This window comes from Rhea americana, unplaced genomic scaffold (assembly GCF_003343005.1).
Source record: "Rhea americana isolate MKP2758 unplaced genomic scaffold, rheAme1 scaffold_14, whole genome shotgun sequence".
NCBI classification, from domain to species: Eukaryota; Metazoa; Chordata; class Aves; order Rheiformes; family Rheidae; genus Rhea; species Rhea americana.
The window spans coordinates 9,215,340-9,238,379 of record NW_028185483.1 but is presented as its reverse complement, the minus strand read 5'-3'; the positions used below and the strand labels follow the sequence as shown (position 1 = coordinate 9,238,379).

Below are 23,040 nucleotides of genomic sequence, written 5' to 3'. Positions count from 1 at the left end.
AGTAGTTCAATCTATTGTGGAAAACTTTGATTATCACTCAGTAAATTTTCAAAAAAAACTCTTTTATATTTCTTCCCATTTATGTGACTTCAAAAAAAAATTAAATACTTTGCCATTGCTTTTACTGTTAAATTATAAATATTACATCAGAGAGAACTGCATATATTTTTTAATATAAATACATACCAGTTTGTAAATGTGTCCTGAATTACATCTGTGCTGTCTTTGAGCTGAATATGTTCTTCTAATGGAGAGAAATTGAGGAAAAAAAGGTAGAAAGTGGGCTATTCTTTCACATGCTTCTAAGCATGTCCTCAGAAGCTGATRTCTTGTGCAGTTTCCTATCATGCTTCATTGAATTTCATTAGTACGCAATAGTATTATTGCTAGSATTTTAGTCACAGTTGTAAATTCCTCTTGACCATTTCCATTATAATCTGTATTCTCAATTTCTTCAGCTTTTGGAAATACCTCCTTTGAAATTTAAATAGCTCCTTCCTTTCACTGTTCAGTGATGAACTTTTTATGTCACTTTTTCTAGATGTTTCTCAAAGTGAATCATACTTTTGAGAAGYAAGTTTAAAAGAATACTGCAAAAATTAATCCTTCCAGAGGAAAGGGTTTTGCAGTCCACTGTATGCAGGCAGTTGTAGGAGAAAGGCAATCGCTTCAACCTGTCATACTTTAATGAGCAAGAAACTGAAGGYATGAATCCCTGGAACAAGAGACCAGGCCTACTTCCTGCTAGCTGCTCGGTGAAGGTGACCTCAGTGTCACTGCTGATGCTGAGTATGCTTATCCTTGCTTACATTTCTTATTTCTGTGTGCAGAAAACATGAAGCTTTTGGTTTTGCTGCATTTGTATCAAAAGAAGACGACAAAGCCAAAAATGTCCATGATATTTGGGTTTAGCKTACTGCAGGAGGCATATGCTATTCCAAACTAAACCTGGGTTTGCAGAGCTGCAAAATCCTATCTTTTGATAAGAAAATATGAACCACAGCAGCTGATGCTCATGGAGGGAAAGGAAGACTTAAAACATACGTTTTTTCCCTTCCTTTTCTCTTCAYGTTTCTGCCCACAGTGAACAAGAAAAAAAATACAAAAAATTGACAAATAATTAGCATTTTAAAATACTGTATTTGAGGTGTCTGTGCATAAAATGTACTTTTAGATCAGATACAAGTGATAGTTACTAGTGTCAAAGGGATTTTCTGTTCTGACTCATTCTTGAATCATTATTAGTCTACCTCCTTTATTAAGGAGATTAGTCTACCTCCTTTGTTAAGGMGGTAGACTAAGGGACTGCCATGTCTCAGTAACTTAATTATTAACTCTAAGTGCTCATTTTTGCTCCAGAATATTCGTAATGAAACAAAAAATGAACTTGAGAGATTAATCAAATGCAATGAAGATCATGCAGCTTATCTGGCAAATGATGAAGTGACGACTGTCAGAAAGAATCTTGAAGCAAGAGGAGTAACAGTGGACCCATGTCTGGTAAAACACAACAKTGTGATAAAACATATGGATACCATTAAAAAGACCACATCTGAATACTGAGTTTGTAATCCAAACATTTCCAAATGAATTATTAAATTATTGCTTGCACGCAATTCACACACTTCTGTTGGCTGTCAGATAAGTTTAGTACAACACTTYGGAATCTGACAGTTTAGACTGAAGTCAGGATCTGCTCAGCGGATTTTCTTGCCTATAGTAGAGGCATGAATAATGACAAGAGTGGCTTAAAATTATTATGTGGGTGTTATATAGTGGTATACAGTGGAAGCAAGGCCCTTGTGAGCAAGCTATCCTAAAACATGTTCTGCATTACTAACCTGTTCTGTGTAGTCATTTGTGCGGTTTGAAGATTGTAGTTACATCCAGAAGAGGGACATTTTGCAAAAATAGATAGGGGATGGTAATGCAGGTTTAAAGTGTTCTGGAAAATTACTCAATTTTTTGCAGTGCAAGACCCTTAACCATAATTAGACCATTATCTAGTTAAATGCAAGGTTTTAAATGAATACAAATTCAAATAATAATTAGTAAATGTAGATTTCCTTTAACAGTGATTTATTTTTTGTGGTAACTTTGGCTAACTTTGACATTTGTGCGTATACTTATTTGAGGTAGCAAAGCTATTCTAATACCTGCTGCCTTTTTCCTATATAGCCCTTATCATCACACTTTTTTRTAGAAAGTTAAGTGTTGTGATCTGTGTCCTCTATACAAGGAGACTAAATGCCATTTCTCTTTTGATTCTAGCTAACAACTGTTTTTTTGAAGAGCCATGTCAATATGTGCATTTAATTTGAAGAACTGAAACATAAATAAACCAAATGAAGAAAAGTTACAAATGTTTATATAATTCACTAAGATCCATGAAATATTTCTCTATGCTTTAAACTAGTTCRGCTAATAAATCAGTATGTGACACTTAAATGTATTCTCAGTGTTAAAGTGAAGATTACTTCTTGCTAAGAGCAGCGTGAATGTTCTTAATCTCTAGTATATCATGTTTTGGCTGCAGACAATATATTTAACCATTCAGCTGTAAACAAACACAGAAGAGTAGACTTTTTAAAATGACAGTCATCTGTAATGTTTGCCACATTTAGCTCAAATATTGATCATATTCTAATTGATGATTGATTGCTGAGAAACATTTAAACATGTAATACATAACAGATTGCGGAATTCTGAATTTTATTTTAAGATCAAATGTGATTGTTAAAGTATGCACGCTAGTGAGTGTTTGTATTTAATCAAATTTAAGTACTGTTTTTCTAGATTAAAGACACATGGCATCAAATTTATAGAAGATATTTCCTGAAGACTGCTTTGAGCCACTGCAATCTATGTCGAAGAGGCTTTTATTATTATCAAAGGCACTTCGTCGACTCAGAGGTAACTTGAGAAACAGACAGACCTTTTTTTTGTATAAATATTTAGACATGTCAATTGAGACCCCCCCCTTCCCCACAAATATTTTAAATTGTGCTAACTTTTCTTTTATAGCTTTTATCTTAACATAGCTGATGATTTTAGATATGGCTTGCTATGTAGGTTTGCAACTGATAAAATTCTGTCCTGGTGGTMATTATATAAGTGGCCACTAGATATCAGTCATGAACTAAGCATCTGTTACTTATCAATGTGTACTGAAAAGGCACAGCTAAAACAGTATTGTACAGCTATTGACTAATACTTAAAAATCAGAGAAAACGTCAAGTAAGATTTTTTTTGTGGAATAAGTTTTTCAAGTTAACATTTGGAACCACAGGTGGTTCCTAATAAAAATATGCCACAGAGCTTACAACTAGATCTTTCTGGTGTAAATCACTTGCTACTTTTTTAAAACCAAACTTGTGAAACAGATAACAGTACACTTGAAATCACACAAAGAAAAAAAATCAGTTTTCTTATATATTTTTTTAAATTAAAGAGAAATTACTGAAAAGGTAAATGTCTTCACTTTCTTCGGAGTACTATTTTGCTTTTAAATGAGAAACGATGATCACCATGGAGGCGGAAATCTTTACTTGTACAGAAATGTCCTTGCCTGTAGTCTAAGATTCCAAGACCAAGGAAAAAGAATGGGAAAGATTGAGACCATAGGATGGAGAGCTGCTAATCTGTGGTATCCAACCTCCTGTTTCCTGTTTTTAAAGTATTCTGCTGTGAAGATAATGCTCCTTCCTGCTATCCTTACAAATGTAGAAACATCTCTTCTGTTGTTAATTAACATAGCCCTTAGCCCAACACTGTCTTCAGAAGCATTTGTCAGACCAGTAGTCACAATATGGACTTCAGCTTTCTGAAGTCTTTTCAGTGTGCTTGTTAGAAACAAGTGTGGTGTGAACACTGGGCTGTACACCACAGCTTACATACAGTATGAACAAATTACTTTTTAGTGATATAATAAKAGCAATATAAGAGCATTGATACAGCTCTTCCTATTGCAAAATGAAAATAGTGGATTTGGAGAAATGCAATATAATTAAATATGACTTAGACGGTTCTTGATAGTGTTTTTAGTATGTTTTGTTGTTACTTAGAGCAGTTATTCTGTGGGGTTGTTGTGCAAAATCTGGATGTGTATATGTGAGTTTTCAGTTGTCATTAAGCATATGTCAAAGGATTTTTGTAAGAGCATTCAATGTTCACTGGACATCAGAGGTCTAACACTAAAACTTCACTTGTTTCAGCTTGAATGTAATGATATTGTCCTCTTCTGGCGAATACAGCGAATGCTGGCGATTACAGCAAATACATTGAGGCAGCAGCTTACTAACACTGAAGGTAAAGCTTATAGTCTGTTATGCTTGAAAAAAAAAAAAAAAAAAAAAAAAAAAGTTTAAACATTTCTAGTGCTCTTCTAGCTGCATGTTCATTTCAAGTTCATGATGATGGGATGTTTTTATTGTTTCCTGGGTAGATGATCTGGCTATAGCTTTTAATTAAAAAAAAAAAAAGTTTGAGATCAAATACCAATTGTAATTAATTTTTAAAGCCATACAAATGTGCTCTGTGTTATCTAGACAAATGTATAAATTGGCAGCTTCCTGGTAAAACATTATTTATGTAGAAAYCAGCTAGTGCCATGATTTAATTGCCACTAATGACCTTTTATATGTAAAATACATTCTTTCAAACCAACTTCTTAAAGTAAATTCAAGTAAAAGCTTTGAACTTTGTTGTGTGTCTTGCAAATCAGTCACCATGGAGAAGAAATAGCCCCTACCTGTAGAAAGCTAGGTCCTGTCTTTTCAAGCCACTTAGCTGATTGACACCTATGGCTGGACTGAGAATCTGCAAAAAATTTCCTGAAGTTGAACAATGTAGAACTTCTAAGTTCTACACATCCGTACATCCTAACACATCCTAACACATCCGTAGGGTTCCTCCAAAGAGTAGGTTAGGATAATGTGGACTGGGCAATGGACTTTCTAGGTAAAATGGWTCTTAGGGCACAGGAAGCGAAGTCACTTATTTAAGGCTTCTCATAAGTCAGTGGCAGAGCTAGAARTAGAATTCAGTTGTCCTGCATCTTAGCTGAGTGTTCTGTCCATTAGGAAGTATTTCCTCTAAGTATGAAAGGCAAGACTATAGTTGTTAAGATGAGATATGATACAGCTTTAAAGAGTTTGACTCCTAGTAGCCTTGTATTAGCTGCAAATTCCTGTATGTGTGGCCAGTTTTTTGATACTGTGCTCTGCTAACTGCCATCATTACCTTGTTTTCCACCCTTTGCCTTTGACTTGGCCTTGATTCATCAGAGGAAGACATTGACATTGAAAATGTAACTGTTTGGAAAGAGGCAGCAAGGATGCTCACATTGAAAGATTTATGTTGGTCGTTCAGTCTCAAAGAAGAAACTGCTGAAATGAATAGAGAGCAAAGCAGTTTTTCCCATAAGAATTAATGCTCTAGAAGATTTCAGATGCTGAAAAGCTAGCCTCTACAGAGCCAGCATCTCAGTTGATGATCCTAGTGATCATGATCTTTTCTCTCCATGCTCCTTGTCATATATACGGTCCCCGTGTATTTACAACATGTGAATTTTTGAAGACCCTGTATGTATCTCTCCTTTTCCTACCAGTGATTCTTATGGGAAAAATAGCTTCACTTTATAAAATATCACCAATGATTGGACTTCTCAGGAGAGTATCTTCAGTAGACAGTGGATTATGTCTGATTATGATTACAAATATGAAGTATTAAAAAAAAGAAATTAAACAAGGTGCCTCATGATGTGTCCATTCAAATTTTTTAAGTGATTACTTCATTGTTATATAGAGACTTTTCTAAAACATTTTTAAAGTTTMCTTTTTTAGGTTTAGATATATTTCTATCTCCTAAAAAAGTCACCCAATAATAAAATTATTCAGAGAGAAAATATGCTTTTAAATTTGAACATATCCCTCTGAAAGAATTAATCGTCTTCGCGGAATGAACAAGAGGCTTAAGTGTTGAGAATCTGGCTTTTTTTCTTCAGCTGGATTTGTTTGTCTGGTAGCGTACACTGCATCTTCTACAAACATTTTTCTGAGTTTTGTCTTTAGACCATTACAAGTGCAAAATCTTACCTTTTTTTCTTTCTTCAGTAAGACGCTTGGAGAAGAATGTAAAGGAAGTGCTGGAAGACTTTGCTGAGGACAATGAAAAAAAGGTTAAGCTACTAACTGGCAAAAGAGTTCAGCTGGCAGAGGATCTCAGTGAGTACATGCTCCATTAGTGTTTTAGAACTGACTTGAAATGAAACAAATTCTGAACACTATTCTTACTGGCAGAAAAGCAAGGCTGAGCTCACTTAATGCTATGTGGGTCATTTGTAGAATTATAGAATTGTAGAATCAGTAAGGTTGGAAGGGACTTCTGGAGATCATCTAGTCCAACTTCCCTGCTCAAGCAGGGTCACCTGGAGCATGTTAGACAGGGTTGCATCCAGGCGGGCCTTGAACATCTCCAGAAAAGGAGACTCCACAACCTCTCTGGGCAACCTGTGCCAGTGCCCTGTCGCTCTCACAGGGAAGAAATTCCTCCTCGCCTTCAGGCGGAACTGCCTGTGCTTCAATTTCTGCCCATTGCCTCTTGTCCTGTCACATGGGACAACTGAAAAGAGTTTGTCCCCGTCCCCTTGACACCCTCCCTTCAGGTACTTATCCACATTGATAAGATCCCCCCCTCAGTCTGCTCTTCCCCARGCTGAAGAGGCCCAGCTCTCGCAGCCATTCCTCATAGGGCAGATGCTCCAGTCCTCTGATGATCTTTGTAGCCCTAYGCTGGACTCTCTCCAGTAGCCCCGCGTCTCTCTTGTCCTGGGGAGCCCAGAACTGGACACAGTACTCGAGATGAGGCCTCCCCAGGGCTGAGTAGAGGGGCAGGATCACCTCCCTTGACCTGCTGGCAACASTCTTCCTAATGCAGCCCAGGAGACCATGGGCCTTCCTGGCCACAAGGGCACATTGCTGGCTCRTGGTCAACTTGTCGTCCACCAGCACTCCCAGGTCCTTCTCTGCAGAGCTCCTCTCCAGAACGTCAGCCCCGAGCCTGTACTGGTGCATGGGGTTATTCTTCCCTAGGTGCAGGACTCTGCACTTGCCCTTGTTGAACCTCACGAGGTTCCTCTCTGCCCAACTCTGCAGCCTGTCCAGGTCTCTTTAAATGGCAGCACAGCCCTCAGGTGTATCAGCCACTCCTCCCAGTTTGGTATCATCAGCAAACTTGCTGAGGATGCACTCAGTCCCCTCATCCAGGTCATTGATGAAAAAGTTGAACAGAATGAGACCCAGTACTGAGCCCTGGGGGATGCCACTAGCCACAGGCTTCCAACTAGACTCCACGCAACTGATGATGACCCTCTGAGCTCTGCCTTTCAGCCAGTTCTCAATCTACCTCACTGTCCACTCATCTGACCCACACTTCCTGAGCTTATCTAGGAGGATGTTATGGGAGACAGTGTCAAAAGCCTTGCTGAAGTCAAGGTACACCACGTCCACTGCTCTTCCCTCATCTACCCAGCCAGTCATTCCATCATAGAAGGCTATCAGATTGTTTAAGTAGGATTTCCCCTTGATGAATTCATGTATTCATATGCTAGCATTTGATAAGTATTAGAAATAGGTTGTTTTTTTTTTTTTATTGCAGTCAAATCTCATTGATTCGGATGTGGACATGGGTGATACAGTGTGTARAACTGCATAATCTAAGCTAGATATAAATTCACTAATTAAAAATACATTGCTTCAGTATATTGAAAAATATGGTCGAACAGAGTAGTGTTGCAAATACAAAGGAAAGTTCTTGTTTTTCTGGTACAACATGATTAAACCTTACCTCAGAGAACTGTCTCTGGGTAATTCAGACTTGACAGTATAAGGAGGTTTTTTTCCCACGTTTTTTCTTTCRCTGGGTGAATTACATCATCTTCCCATAGAGAGTGCTGACTTTTAACACAGATTAGTTGGAAATGCCCTTGGTTTACCAGCCAACAGGTTTTAATGCTTGCATACAGAGACGAACCCTATGAGAGCTGAAAATCTGATACATTTTTGTTGATTAAGGTGAGATAGCCATTTTATTAAGAGTTTTAATAAGGAAGAAAATCTAGTAGATTTAACTTTCTAGATGGATTACAGTTTCTAGTGCTTTGGAGTCACTCAGAAGCTGTTACTGTTGTTATTGCTTGGAGGTTTTAAACAGTGAAAGGTTTTAAATGGCCAGGCCAGATAATACCCTTGCTGTTTACCTGCATATCTAGAAAGGTTTAATGGGGTTTTTAACTAACGAAACTAGCTTTTGCATATATGTAGGGTATTTGGCAGCATTCCCCTAGAATTCTGAGAGACTTGTACTCAAACCCCAGCTGAATACGTGTCAGAAAAAAGGATATGCCGTGTAAAACGCGCGCGCGTGTGTTGTATGTATATAGGTATTTAGGYAGATACATAAATATCTGTATTTTGAAATCAGAGATGACCTTACTTGCGTTTATCTTTGGTTTGAGTATTTGATGCAATAATTAGTTTTCTCCAACATAAGATTTTGGATCTTTTTAATTCAGAATAACTGAATGCTGTGTTCAGTGTTTCTTTTTGTTTAGCCATGTTCTGATTTTCAAGGCTTAGTGGAACAGAGAAGCATGTAATTGCAGTTGTATAGCCTTATCCGCCATAGTTGCATGTAATTGCAATATGCAAAATATGTTTTGATGTCTTCCAATTTTTGACATACAAAAAAGTCATATAAAACAAATATTTTGATTACAATAAACTAGAAATCTAAGAATTTGTCTTTGGTAGTGCTACGTTGATTACATTGGAAGTGTTATCTTTAAATTAAAAACCTGAGTAACTATGACATGCATTTGTCTTTTAGGAAGTGTTGCTGTAATATTTTGGGATTGTGAGTAGCAGCTGTAGTGTTACTTAGCCCAAATAGGCTTTTTGTGCTTTTAGTCTCTGAAACAGCTGGTGTGACTGTTTATTCTTATTTTTGGTACAAGATTGTCACCAAGCATCCTATCTTGCTTTTAATACCTTGTGTCAACCTTGGTGTAGCCCTCTGTTTATAGTGGAAAGTGTTCTATGCAGTAAGGGTTCTTCCTCTTTATTTTCAATTTATGTTGAGAAAAATTTGCAGAAACCTGCATAGTGGAACATAAGTGCTTAATGAGGAAGTGATCTCCTTTCATTAGTGAGCAGGACTACTTGTTTTCTGACAAGTGGTGTTGTCTTGCTTTTTTTTTTTTCCCCTGAGCAAATACTGTTACAGGGTGAAATTATTGCTAATTTTGATTTATCCATAAATATTCCATGTTTCAAAGCAAAATAAATGGAATAGTAAAAAATTACAGAGTATTTAAGTTAACCTATTTTTACTTTGCACCAAAACTGACTTGKAATTTCAGCGTTGTCAGTTTTGCTTCTCACGAGCATTAGGAATAACTTCCCATTTCAAAGCAGTAACAGCTGGGGTCCTGATTTTATAAACTATGAGTAGACTTGTAAGAACAGTCTATGTGTTTATAATCATAAGTATCTGTGCATTAGTATGCATGTTCTGTGTGTTTAGTGTGCATTTCATAAATTATAGTGTAGCTAAAAAAACATCACTGCACTATATTTCTTCAGATCCAGGTCACAAATGACAGGCACATTTTTTAATGAAATAATTGTTATTCAGTACAAAATGATGTATGCTGACTGTTCTATTGTACCTATGAGAAGATTTTAATACTATTACTGCTTAGCTCTACAATCAAATCAGAAACGTTCTCTGCTTTCTGTATGCTTTTATTATTAAGTGGTTATAATTTTATGGGCAAATGACAGAGMAAAAGGATTTCTTTGCCATTCCCTCAGTGAAAAGAATGCTTGTCTCTGTTACAATTTTTAATGCTTCTGAGACAGACCTGTTCTGATAGCATAGAGCCACCTGAGAGTTCAATGCTCTACAAATAATTTCCTCTTACAGCACGCAGTAAGGATCAGGACTCTGCCGAAGGAAAAAAAATCCTCGCTCCCACAACAAATGTTCATGAAGTGTTTGTATTTTAATTAGGAATGGAATGGAAGKGATCTCCTGAGTCATGAAATCCAGCCTCCCTCTGTTGCAGGCAGCTGCGCTTATAATCTGGTTCATTCATGTATCTTGAGCTMCATCTTTACATCAGTTAACTTGTTGGTGCTCATTGTTCGTACTGCGAATCTGTTCCAGAATATCCTTCCTCTGATGGCTACAAACTCTCTTTCTAGCCTAAATTTGTTAATGTGCAGCTGAGATAAGCTTCCTAATTTGAAACTTTACTTGTAAATATAAATTTTTTAGGTATCTGAGGTTGGGGCATTTCTGTCTTGATACTGRTAGCATGGCAACACTGTATCCCTTATGTTACAACACTTTTTTAATGCTGAAGCTTTGACAGTGTTTCATGGTTTGTTCAAGACGCTGATGACAAACTGTGTTTCTAGCATGTGTGACCCACCTCATAATGAAAGCCCATATAAATCTCAGAATTTACTGGAGCAGGTCTCGTTGTCAGTATTCTAACTCCTCTACTGGTATTTTAGCCTTATCCGCCATAGCCTTCAGGTCTTGCTTCTCCTCAGTATTTACTTCAGATTTTATTCTAGGTGTCCTAAAYGCTATGAACAGACCCTTTGAGTAAATTCCAACAAATTAAATAGTTTGTAATGTACTATAATGTGCTTTTTTTAAAGAAAGCCTTTTATATGTAATGTAAATGTACTTCATAGTCTTACTGACACAAGAATTAAGCGTCATGATACTTATTTCAGTGAACAAATACTAAGTTTATGAAAATGAAGAATCCCTAAGACTAGAGGCATCTGAAAGAAAGGATCATAAGATATTAAAAGGGGGTAAAGCAGAATATGAATAGCTGAATTGGGGAAAAGTGACTTTAAAAACTCTTTTCAATGCTGCAGATCTGTAAGGATGGCTGTAATGAAGTAGGCCTGTGGTCTGTGTATCCAAGTACCCTGTCCCTGGCAATGAGCAGGTGTGGATACTTGGGAACAGTGTAAGAACAGGTTAAGCTTGTAGTAATACTTCCTTGGTATGCTCTCCCAGCACCTATCAGTCTGTTGTTCCAAGAGYTTCCTAATCGTGAGGTAATATCTTTGTGATTAATAGCCCTTCATGGACTTTTTTTTCTTCCTCCTATGAATTTCTCTAGTTGCTTTTTGAACTCATGTAAACTTTGGCATCTGCAACATCCTGTGGCAATTAGTTCCAGAGTTTAACTGCACATTGTGTGAGAAAGTACTTCCTTTTGTTTGTTTTTGAGCCACCTGCCAGTTTCATTTGAGAAAATAAGATTCTCCTTCGTTCCTGCACTGTGGAAAACATTGAATAATCTTTCTCTATTCACTTCTTGTGCCACTCATGATTTTATAGATGTTTACGCTACCCGTGCTTGCTCTCCTCTTTCCTAGGTTGAACAGTTCTAATCTGTGTATTTGTTCCTTGTATGGAGTTTATTTCCAAGCTTCAGCCAGCCTTGCCACTCTTGTCCTCTTGTTAGTTCTTCTAAATTCTTTTTGAGAGGAAGAGCAAACCTGCACACAGCATTCAAGATGTGTCTGCGTTATGGATTTATGCAGTGGCATTATGATGCTTTGTTTTTTTAATCTAGCCTTCTGCTAATAACAACCTGCAGGTCATTCCCTTTTTTGACTGCTGCCACGCAGTGGAGGTGATGGTTGCACAGGACTATCTGTTACAACTTCCAAATTCTTCTGTGAGAAATAATAGCCAGTTAAGAACCCATCAGCGTAATTATTTTCCATTATGTATTTTTAGACTGTAGGGACAGGTGAGGAATTTTTATTTTGCTCAGGATGTGGAAATGAGGAAACTACCATCCAGCACTTCCTTGTCCCATTGGATACTTCAGACATATTCAGCAATTGGTAGGAACCAGTTTTGATGCAGTTGTTTACAACCTTCTTCATAACCCTGTTGTGATTTATAATATCAAGAGATTCTTCATCTAAGTTTTTTCAGTTGAAAAACACACCAGATCTTTCACCCCATGCTGAGTAGCCTCATCTACAAGAATTACAACTGCCTTCCAGTTGGTGCATGTGTCTTAATTGTGCTCATTGCCAAAGGACAAGGTAGTTTCACTTGAAAACTTGCATTCCGCTCAATTTCGTATCTTACTGTACACTTAGTTAAATCAGTGTCTTAAATGTAGGATGAGCTAGGTCCTGTAAGAAGTGAAAAAGGATGGAGGGAGTTAAAAGTATAGTAGTAAGCATTCATCTTTTAAAGGAGATTTTCCTCGCATAAATGCCTTTTGTGCCTATTGTACGCTTTAAGGCATACAGTGTGTGCTGGAGAGAAACCCGCTCGTATGTAATGTTGGCAGATTCCAGGCCCTTCAAATGCCTGAGTGTGCATAGCTGTGCACAAAGCTTTTTCAGTTTTTCTCGAATTCTGCCTGCCTTAGGCTTTTTGTAAATTAATTACCCTTTGTTTACACAGTATTTTAGAAGATGGATCAGTCAGGATATGTCCTTTAATTCTCTCRGTAATCTTCTGTAATGTTTGCCAGCTAATGCTGTTTTCTGCTGTACTTATGGGTTTTTTTTGACATAACTGATGTTTAACATTCAAGTGGACAGCCTCTGATTTTATTGGAAGTTTTTACATTTGAAAAAATACATTTTATTCTACAATATTTATTAAAACTGTAAAACTGCTGGCATTTTATTGATTTTAGGACCTTTTTGATGGTGTTGTGAACATTGGTTAATTATTTATGAAAGGCTGAATTCTTTGATGTCAARCCTTCCCTATTTGTTTAGAAGAACTATATTCATATTATGATTTTCAGTATTGGACAATATACTATTTTTCCCCCCGGGATGAAATGCTTTGATTTCAAGATAAAGAATTTCTTCTGTTTGCTATTTTATTTTTAACACAACAGTGTTAAAACACTTTTTRCTTTTAAAACACAACAGTGGACAGTCTTAGCAGAAGTGCTATATAGTTCTACATAAAATTGATAGCATGTGGATAAATTTTAACTTTCTGTTGACTACTTAACATTGCTGATTTTTTTTATTGTTGAGTCCCCTAGGGAAAGGCTTCCCAGAACTACCTGTTTCCAGGCTTCCACTCTGTGGGACCTGCTTCTCTTATATAAAAGGCCAAAGCAAACTTTCTCAGTAGTGTGAACTTTCTGCTGTAGTTAAGTTGCTCTACAGTTGTCCAACACAAGATGGCAATGACTGGCCTTTGTAGGAGTGGTGGTGATTCACATGCCAGCCGAACTTGTGCCCAGCTGCTTGTCTCTGGTTACCAGTCTCACTCTCTAATGCATGAGCATTGCCCAGGTAGTAGGYGTTCGTTTCTTCRATGTTAAGTTTTTTCTCCCTGGGAGGGAGATGCACTTGTCCAGCCTTACTCTTCTTGTTTTCTACTCTGTTTTCTTATTTTGCAATKCATAAAAACTATTACACGGTGGTCATTTTTTTCCCTCAGTTAGTCATTGATGACTGTATGGCAAGGTTTATTTTACCAAACTGTTTTACTAAATAAATATTACAAACTGAATGCTTTTAATCATTTGGGAAAGGAAATGGGGGCTTCTAGTAAGATAGGTGTGTGTGAATTTGTAATAGCATTTAAAACGTGGTGGATGGTGCACATGTACATAGTCTATTTAAGGGGAATCCTAGTTTCAGTCCAGTCAGCAGGAGTTTTGCTGTTGGCCTTATCAGAGACTAAATTTCACTGACTCTGAAGAARTTTATGCATGCTCCATCTTTTCTTATTTCCTCGTTCTTACTCCTTTTAAACAACTTAACTGTGAATGTTATGAGGATATTGTTTGTATGAAAATGTGATTTCTACACTTGATAAGCACATGCAAGTGCAGTACATGAAAGCTATTTTCCTAAGTCAGCGGACTTTTCATCCAGCATCCTATTTCCTTTCACATTAAAAGAATAGAATAAAAAGAAGCCCAGAGCTTCACTAAATTATTGGTAAAATGCAGGGAGAGTCATGGACAGGGGATGGGATGGGATGGAATGGGGTTTGYAGGATGCCTGTGGAAACTTGATCCTGAAATTGCTAGATATAAATGCAAAGGAGTCAGCCTCCAAGTCTGTTTGTCAGTCATACTGACACCAGTAAAGGCTGTCTGAGACTTTGTTCTGCACTAGAGCCTTTTGAACCTTTTTAGGGCATGAAGAAAAGATAGTTCTTAGCTTTGAATTCTGTCATAAATTTATCATTTATAATACAGTAATGGTATATAGATTTTAATTGTTTTCTTTTAAAGGCTTAAGTGTATCAAAATTAAATTAACGAGTTTTCTAATAAAACACTTTCAAACTATTGGTTGAAAGTCTTATACTTTTTCTCTTGTATTGAATCCATTAGAGTTGAGTCTAAGCTTTGCAGTTATGCTATGCTACATCTTGCTTTGCAAACTTTAAGCATGAATAGCTTAAAATAAGTTTGAATACACTTATATATTAATTAATTGCTATTTTAATATACAAATTACAAAGATAACACTAGCTAAGGTTGGTATTTCTGTATGCAAGTGGGTGCTGACGCAGAATCTGGAATTTTTGTCTTATGTTTGGCTAAGTTGAGTGGGCTGTGTTGTGTGTCTGTTTAGCAAACTTGATTTAAATGCAAATGAGCCACCTTTTTCTTTTTTGTTATGCATTTATGCAAAGATGAGACTGTCTGTGAGCAGTTCTTTGCAGATAATAACTTGCTCTGCAGTTACATTTTTCTTCTTTTATTGCTATATGCTGCAGAATAAAAATGCTGCATAAAACTAATCTTATACTGTGGTCATTATTGTAGTTAATTAAATTTCAGTCCCTTGAGATAACTGTCAACAGTATTTCGATTTGAACTCTGTCCTATATGACATTGTTGATTACATATGCTCCTCAAAATCATGCTTTGGCTTGGCTTTCTCAAGCCTTTGCACTTTTTTATGAGYATTACCTTCTAAAGGTCAAAAGGTTTTACGAGGGAAAAGCCCTGCTGTAGGGGGAAGGTTCTTCTCACAGATAAGCAAATCTCGGATAACTTCTCCCTAGAAACCAGCAGGCAGAGAAAACAGCTTGAAAGGCAAGTGATAGTGGCCCTTATTGGTGTTTAAAATGTTAGTTCAGAGCCACCAGTGTTTAGTGTTTACAAGACACAAAAAAGAAAATGGTATAATTTTGAAACTGTCTCTAGTGTAGAGCCCAGAGATTGTCCCTGCTGCACAAGGAGTTCTCCAAGATAGACATGGAAAAGAGGAACACAGAATCCCAAAGGAGGAATAATCTAGAAGGATCTGCAAAACTATAATTATTATGAGCTCTCATTTCTTCGATGATGCTAAATATTGCACTTTTAGAAGCTGCTTAAATTTTTTAAAAAGTCACTTCAGAGTAGTGAGATATTCACAAAATTTGGCAGCAAACTTGWTTTGCTTGTTTCGACTGGCCTTAGTGGTGTTCTTGGGAGGAACACAACAGCTATGATCTGATCTTGGGTTGACAAAAGCTTACACCAAGAGATGCTGTGGCCTTCTGACCAGATGAAAGTTAAGYAGCCATTTTTCTCTGGGCATCATTCAACAGCTCTCCAAACTGGGAATAAGCATGTGCAGGGTAGCTGCTGTCTTCACAATCTGCCACCAGCAGCTTCCACCAGGAAGTTAATATACCCTGCGTCTTATCAGTGCCTGACCCTCAGTTAGAACACAGGCATCTCTGCCCAAATCTCGGTCTGTCAAATAAAGTGTTCCTGTGGGCTATCTGTGTTTAATGAGCTTTTACTGGTGACGCTATGACTCCCCCACTCCCTTTGAACTCTACAGAGGTCCTAGTGCACCTTGGAATTGGAAGTCAGGGACAACATGCTTGGAATCAGTCTGTGCGTTCCTGTCTTCATTACCTCTGCCTCCAAATATGATCAAGTCAAGAATGAAAARTATCTAGTTATTTTTAGTAGGTTTGCTAAGTCGCTATTAATCTGTTAGAATGCAAATTGGGTTTTTTTTTTGCATAGTTATCCTTTTTTTTAATTCCATATAGCCATTTTATGAAATTACCTAAGTGAGTCTACTTTGRCACAGAGGAAAATAGGGGAGTTTTTAAGCTCTTTGTTCTTTGAGTTTTGAGGCAGCTGCATGAAGCTAACGAATTAAAGCCAGAAGAATGTGTAGGACGGTTTGTGTCAAAGTGCAGATAAGGTAGTTCCTGCTTTATATCATGCAGAAAGGGCTTTAAAAAGCTCCAGCTTCTCAGAGAGGGAAGTAATCCTCTAGAGAGAATATACATCAGTTGTAAACCTCCTGTGATGGAGTGATGGTTTACWTAACTTAAGAATCCCAGATGACCAAAATACGTCTGCTGTGATTTCTTAATGTTATTGATGAAGAGTKAGGCACTGATGTCCAGGCTCTAAAACGAATCCTTGCAAAGTTTAGCGCATTTGTCACTGACTAAGCTGAGTCTATCACTTAAGTTGATGTTGAAAATTAATGATAAAATGGTCCGTGARTAATGACATATTTAATGCTTGTTGATCTTACCTGAGACCAAAGTCTGTTACACTTGAGGGTCATCCTGGTGTTGTCTGCCAAATTATTCCTAAAATTCCCTTAATGGTGCAGGYATCAGAACATCTAATTGGATATTTTCTTTTTAGTACTAGTTGTTTATTAGGATAGCTATTAATCAAAAATTAAAATCAAGGTGCATTTATTAGTGTATTACTATTTGTATACATGCAAACTTCTAAACTAACTAGCTTGTATATTTTTTGGACTAGTATAGAACTATTGCGTGTATTATTTAGAGCTCCAGAAGCTGAAGAAACTTATGTYATGGGAATTGTACATTTCTAATACTGTAGTGAATTTCACTTTGCTTCTAATCCATGTAAAATAAAAGGGAAAGAAATATTGTCATCTAGAAAAGATAGCAAATGAAAAAACTAATAGAACAACCTTTTTTTTTTGTCAAGGTGTGATGATATTCTGACTATTAGAAATGAAGTTTACTATTCTTAACAAAAGTTTAATCATAATTTCATTATCTAACATAGCTAAAGAGAGACTCACATAAATATTTCAGATGGCTGGATAATAAATCAGAATGCTATCTGTTGAGTGCAGTTTATTTTGGGTGGAGACCAACATATATCGATTAATTATTATGTTAAAGTTTCCTTACAGTTTTATAGCTCCAAGGATACAGTAGCRTTTACACAAGTAATTTACATTTGTAACTATATACATCCTTTGAGCATCAGTTAGAAAAAGGTTTTTACACCACCAGATGAATCACTGAGTAATAAAGCACTGAGTAAAATTTCTGTTGCCTTTATTTTCTACCTTTTACTGTGCTCCACCCAAGTTAATGAGTATCATTTTGTTTTCATTCATTCTAGCTTAACAGTTTTGATTTTGAAACAGTCTTTGTGTCTCTGTAAAGCTGATTCGAAGTGTTTCTCTTTTATGAGGTTTCCAGGTCATTCTGCCATTAAAAACCTTCTAGCTATCYGGTAAGCAGCATAGCTAAATTCTATTGAAGGATTGAACTGTTTGAGTATTTTTAATTAAAAATCTATTGTAGCAACCGAGGACTGGAAGGAGTCCAAGTCCTACCTTGCTATTGCAGACATCATGCTTTTCATAAATTTAATTACTAGTCTATATTAAGCTGCATTTGTACGTAAAGCTAACCTTAATGACGGTATAGAAATGCATGTTAATCGGTGAACTCTCATCCTGCTTTGGTAATATTTAGGTTTTTCAGTAGGCAAGTGGGAGTGATGTGTGATAGCCCACAGAAACATACCGTGTATAAGGTCGGTAGTCTRTGCAGTTGTCATTTTTGCTTCAGCCACATACCTCAGTTCTGATACTGTGCTCCTGCSCTCTCAGACAGAGAGATCACTTCATGCTTGCCAGCCTAAAGAGCCCTGGGGACCCACTGCAAGCAATACAGTCAGCTTCTGTTCTGTTTGACTGAGGAGGGAGGAAATGTGTGGCTGAAGCTGTTTCATTAGCTGCAGAGGTCTCACTTGTGGATCTGAGGCCACTATAGGTCAAGACATTGATTGATTGATAACCTGCAGTTTCATCAGCACAATGCGTAATTCCTGGTTTTGGTGCTCAGGTGTGTTCATAGTAATGCTAAAATAACATGGCAATACTCAATACTTTGTAAAAAGAATGTCAGTGTTTTCAGGTAAGCTGCCTTGTTCTAGTGCTGCTTGGTTCTCTTCAGTCTGAAATAAAGGTGATATTGTCTTATACAGGCAACTGATAACTTTGTTCAGATATGATCTACAGAGGATATCATATTAATACTTGTAACAAACATGACTTCAGTGACGGCAGCTATGATTTTTCTATGGTTGACTTCTTAAGACTAAGGTTTTATGCATGTTTTACAGCATGCTAAATATACAGTCTGGAGGTGATCTTTCCCCGAGTTAGAGGGGAATTTACCTACAAGAGGGAAAAGGAAAAATGCATACTCTGTATGTCTTTATAGGAAGTAGATTCCTTGAGGTTTTCTGCTGTTCATGCCTTGTTAAAGAAGATATTTAACCAGGTCACCAGCAGGCAGTTACAGATGAACTGTGATCTGTGAAATTAAGATGCTGAATGATCCCTGGAGTTTTTAGTAGTAGTATTACTAGATTGAATTTAGTGCTATCTCTTGTTTCGAGAAGACGCTGAAATACTATGTTCATCCATGTAATAACGACACTTGCATAATGAGAACATTTTCCATCCTTATTGTTTTTCTGGGACACAGAATTAACTGAAATACACTGATTCTAGATGGTATTTAAATTAAAATRGAGAAGAATTTTAAGGCAAGTAGAAAAGTTTGCCACTAACTGTGGAACTCTGTCTGGCAATTATAATGGTTTATGTCTTGTTTATATGTCTGAAAGGAGAAGCTCTATTTTGAGAAGTACTTACAACTCTTTTTTTATCATAATTTTCACATCTCAGTGTACTTTGAGGTTGAAATTTATAGAAAGAGTTCATTTAATCTGCCTACGAATTCAAATCTATTAGAGGTTGCGATGGATGTAAGAAACATAACAATAAAGGAAAGCTTTACTGTCATGTAGCATCAGTTAGCATSTTCGTTTGGTCTGCCACTAAGTAAAGAGTATGCTAGCTATTTTCTGCAAGCTTGCATTCTAAAGGCTGCATATTTTTAATGATTCGTGGATTTACTACATTGACTATTATAAATTCCATTTAAACTTTGCAGAGTTCTGCGGTGCTTTTATTACACTAATGAGCTAATTGTTTAAGAATCATTGACATGATTCATCCTCCTGCTCTGCCTTTTTTTAAAGAACTTTTAGCTGCTGAAGCCCTTTTGACAAACCAATATTTATAGCAGTTTGACAGCAGGATGAGGAACAGCATTTGTCTTTGTAACAGCTTAAAGAAAGGGCCTTTCCAGCACCCAGCCATGCAGTTACAATCTTGACCTCTTTCTTATGCTGGGAACATACATACAGCAGACAAGCAGCACCTCCCATGTGTTTTCTTGACCCCTTGACTGTCCATTCACTTCCCATCTGTTTTGCAGTCTTAAAGGAACTGAGGGGGCCCTCTACTTATAAATCTGTCTTTGCAGCTGATAAATGATGTTCTGTCTCTTTAAGGGCAGCCTGGGTGGTTTTGCTTTTTTTTTTCTTTTTCTTTCTTTCTTTCTTTCAAAATTTTAGCTTTCCTGTTGGCCTCATCCAGAGGAAAATATGGTATGTGAACAAGAGGAAGCTGGCAAAAAAATGTGATGGGTAGTTTCAAAGGATTTTCTAAAATTCAGCAGGACGTGACCCTGCAATGATCGGTAAATTGTAGTAGCTATTAGGCTCTGTGGCTGTGTGAGACATGAGAAAGCATGTCGGTGCAGGTCTTGTAACTGTGGGTGGAAGGTCTATTTTCTAGGGTATYATTTGGAGAGTCTGTTAGCATGCTGCCTCACACTGCTTCAACAAAAAGTACTGCTTTTGCACAGCCCTGAGAAAAAACGGGAGTGTGGTGCAAGAGATTTTACTCACTTCTTCACTCAACTGTTCATAGGGGTTTCATTTGTGTATGGGGTTTATGTCCTAGGCAGCTCTATGCTAAAATTCAGCTTTCAGTAAGAAAACCATGGCTTAATGTTACTAGTTTTTAACAGTGTGCTTCTGGGTATTCTGATGAAATCTGACTACAGACTGGGCTTTCCTTTTACTAGAAGAAAGAGGATGCATTCACAGCATTACATTCAATATTTCCCCCCTCTATGGTTAATTAACCATAACACAGAAGGAGCACAGCAAGAAATGAGAATGTTTATAGGCAAGGAAGTGATTAAAAAGGAAGATAAAAAGGACTAAAATCTAACGAAAATCCAGAGCAAAAGGAAAAGCAACCAGAAACTTAAAAATATCAAAACTATGCATGGAGGGAAAATTAATGTAGAACAGGAGGATTAATAATGAAATACTAACACATTTTATCGTGGTCATTTTGTGCTCTATGTTTCATCAAAGTACAAAATCTAGATAGATCCTTGCCCTGAAAGAGTTTATGATTTCTCTTGATGCTGCAATTGAAAATTGATGTCATATGGGCAAATTTGTAAAGGGCCAAGGAACGCTTTTTGAGTTGCCAAAATAGTTTTTCTCCCTGTTGTGGCACGGAAGTCCCTTTAAAACACTGTGCTAAAACTGTTGCTTATTTACATGTAAGTATATATAACTTGAATGTCTCAAAATTCATTTATCTTAGAATCATGAGGAAGCATCTCGCATCTCTTATTAAACCAACTATTGCAGTTGGAAAACATCCAGAAACCTTTTTCCTTGATACTTAGGACATGGCATAAAGTTTAAATACCCTCAAAATAATTTAGTAGTGTATCTTAGCTGTGTAATTCTGTATTTATATTATTTTGATGTTATTTGATCTTAGCTCAGGCACTTTGCTTGGTAGATACCCTTTTTTTTTTTTTTTTTTTTTTGGTCATCTTAGCGTTGATTCTCTTATTTCTTTAAGGTGTTAATTCATAGACAGTCTTAGTTATATGCCTCTCAGGTTGCAAACAGTAAGCAAGCAATCTTTGTAAGGCTTAATATTTGAGGGGGATTCCCTTCGGACCAGCTTATGTTATTAGGAAAAGCAAACTTTATCCGTGGCTGTGTCTTTTTTTGTTAATGGTGTATTCAAATCCTAATTACAGATCAATTAGTCTGGTTTTGAGCTTTTAAGATTTAGTGTCACAGGATTAATGAAAAGAAAATGAGTGGTCAGCAATATCATTTCATATGTATATAAGGAGAGACTAAGCATGAATAAGGATCTCAAGACATCTGAATAAAGAATTTCCTCATTCTGTCAGTAAAGTTTTATGGGATATGGAGGGAGATTATGGGAATATTCATGACCAGATCAAGAGGCATAATGAGTTGATGTATGGAAGAGCTTATCTTTTAGGTAAACACGGGATAAATGGAAAGTAGAATAGCCATTCATTGCCCCTAGGCCTGTGAATTTCACTGCTCTAAAGATGGAGACAAGGGTTTTGTTACAGTTATTCTTCATTGATTTCATTTGATTTTTTTGATCACTGCTTAAACAGGTGCTGGAAGAATTATATATTCATAACTTCAAGTCTGCATGAAAACTATCAAAGGCCACGTTGTCTTCATGTCATCCACTGTAAACAATAGTTTAAATATAAACCTTTGGAGTACAAAATAATAAAACTCTACTGTAACTGCAGTTGCAGCGTATATAGCTATATAGCAGTTTAGCGTATAAAACTATACTAAAACTATAGTCGTTTGAAAGCCTTCTGTGATATTGGAGCATTGTATAACAGTACTGGGGTAGTTCTGGATGTTACAGAAATAGTTTGTGAGCAAGCTGGATGCTTGGGACCCAAGGCGTACTTCTGCTTTAAAAACCCRCAGTATCTCAATGCATAGCAAGAGCAGCATGTCACCTTAATCTGTTCCTTAATGTTAGAAGGGTTCTTATCTGAAACCCAAAGGGCATTCTGGGTTTGGGATGTTGACACACTTGTAAACTAATATATATTCTGTTTTGAGGAGGATTTAAGTTACTAACATTTCAATCTAGGTCTCAATCACAGCCCTGAAAAGTTTGGCTTCACAGTTTGTGTATTTCACACAGCAGAGAGTTAGTTCTAAAAACKTCCCCAAAGTGAAAAGCAGGTAAGGTCTGACTCTTAGTTTGTAACCATTATTTTTGTTGCAAATAAAGTATCAGCTGGTGTTGAGGGAATTGTTAGCAGTTATTCCAGAATTGCATACCGTACTCTTCTTCTCAACAGAGAAAACCTTTCTAAGCATTTACATTTACTGACATACCAAGCTGTGTGTTGTATAAATTCATAACTATGCCATTACCCTATTTAAAAAAGTAAATTAAATAGCATACCGTTTCTTTGTGCTACAGAATGGGCATCTGGGAAAGTGTTACATGTTGGCTGGTACCTGCTGCTGTTACAGACTTTACTACTTCTAGGAATACAAAGCTTAGCATGAATAATTGCAGCTCTTTGGCAGACACTGTAACTGCTTTCTTTAAGAATAGCTGGCATGTTTTTTTCAAAGTATTAAATTACCTCAAGACCTCATAATTATTACAGTTAAGCAATCACTTCAGTTGTGTCCAAGTGTAAAAACTAATAAAATGCTCATAATATGGAGGCAATTTTAGTATGTCTGTTCTCTGAGCAAACACAGCTGATTCAGTACATTCTGGTGGAATAAATATTTGCTATCTTGTTATTTTAATATACCCTAATCAGAAAATTAAAATAGATTTTATTGGCACAAACCTCTTTTTTTTTAAGGTGAAATAATTACTATGGATTTTTACTGATGCTATTAATTTTTTTTCATTAGCTGGAGTTGAGAAGGCAAAATATTTTCATTTAATATGGCTAGAGCTGCCTGCTTTCAAAGAGTCTAATG

General features: G+C 36.7%; 1 protein-coding gene across 1 annotated transcript in view; it reads left to right on the top strand.

The window, feature by feature from the left end:
- Nucleotides 1-23,040, top strand: part of OPA1 (OPA1 mitochondrial dynamin like GTPase) — a 56,879-nt gene that overhangs the window by 29,264 nt on the left and 4,575 nt on the right. Inside the window, exons 25-28 of the mRNA XM_085298674.1 lie at nucleotides 1,360-1,500; nucleotides 2,797-2,913; nucleotides 4,215-4,308; nucleotides 6,114-6,224. Of these exons, the coding sequence (XP_085154800.1) occupies nucleotides 1,360-1,500; nucleotides 2,797-2,913; nucleotides 4,215-4,308; nucleotides 6,114-6,224 (463 nt within the window). The remainder of the gene's footprint in view (nucleotides 1-1,359; nucleotides 1,501-2,796; nucleotides 2,914-4,214; nucleotides 4,309-6,113; nucleotides 6,225-23,040) is intronic.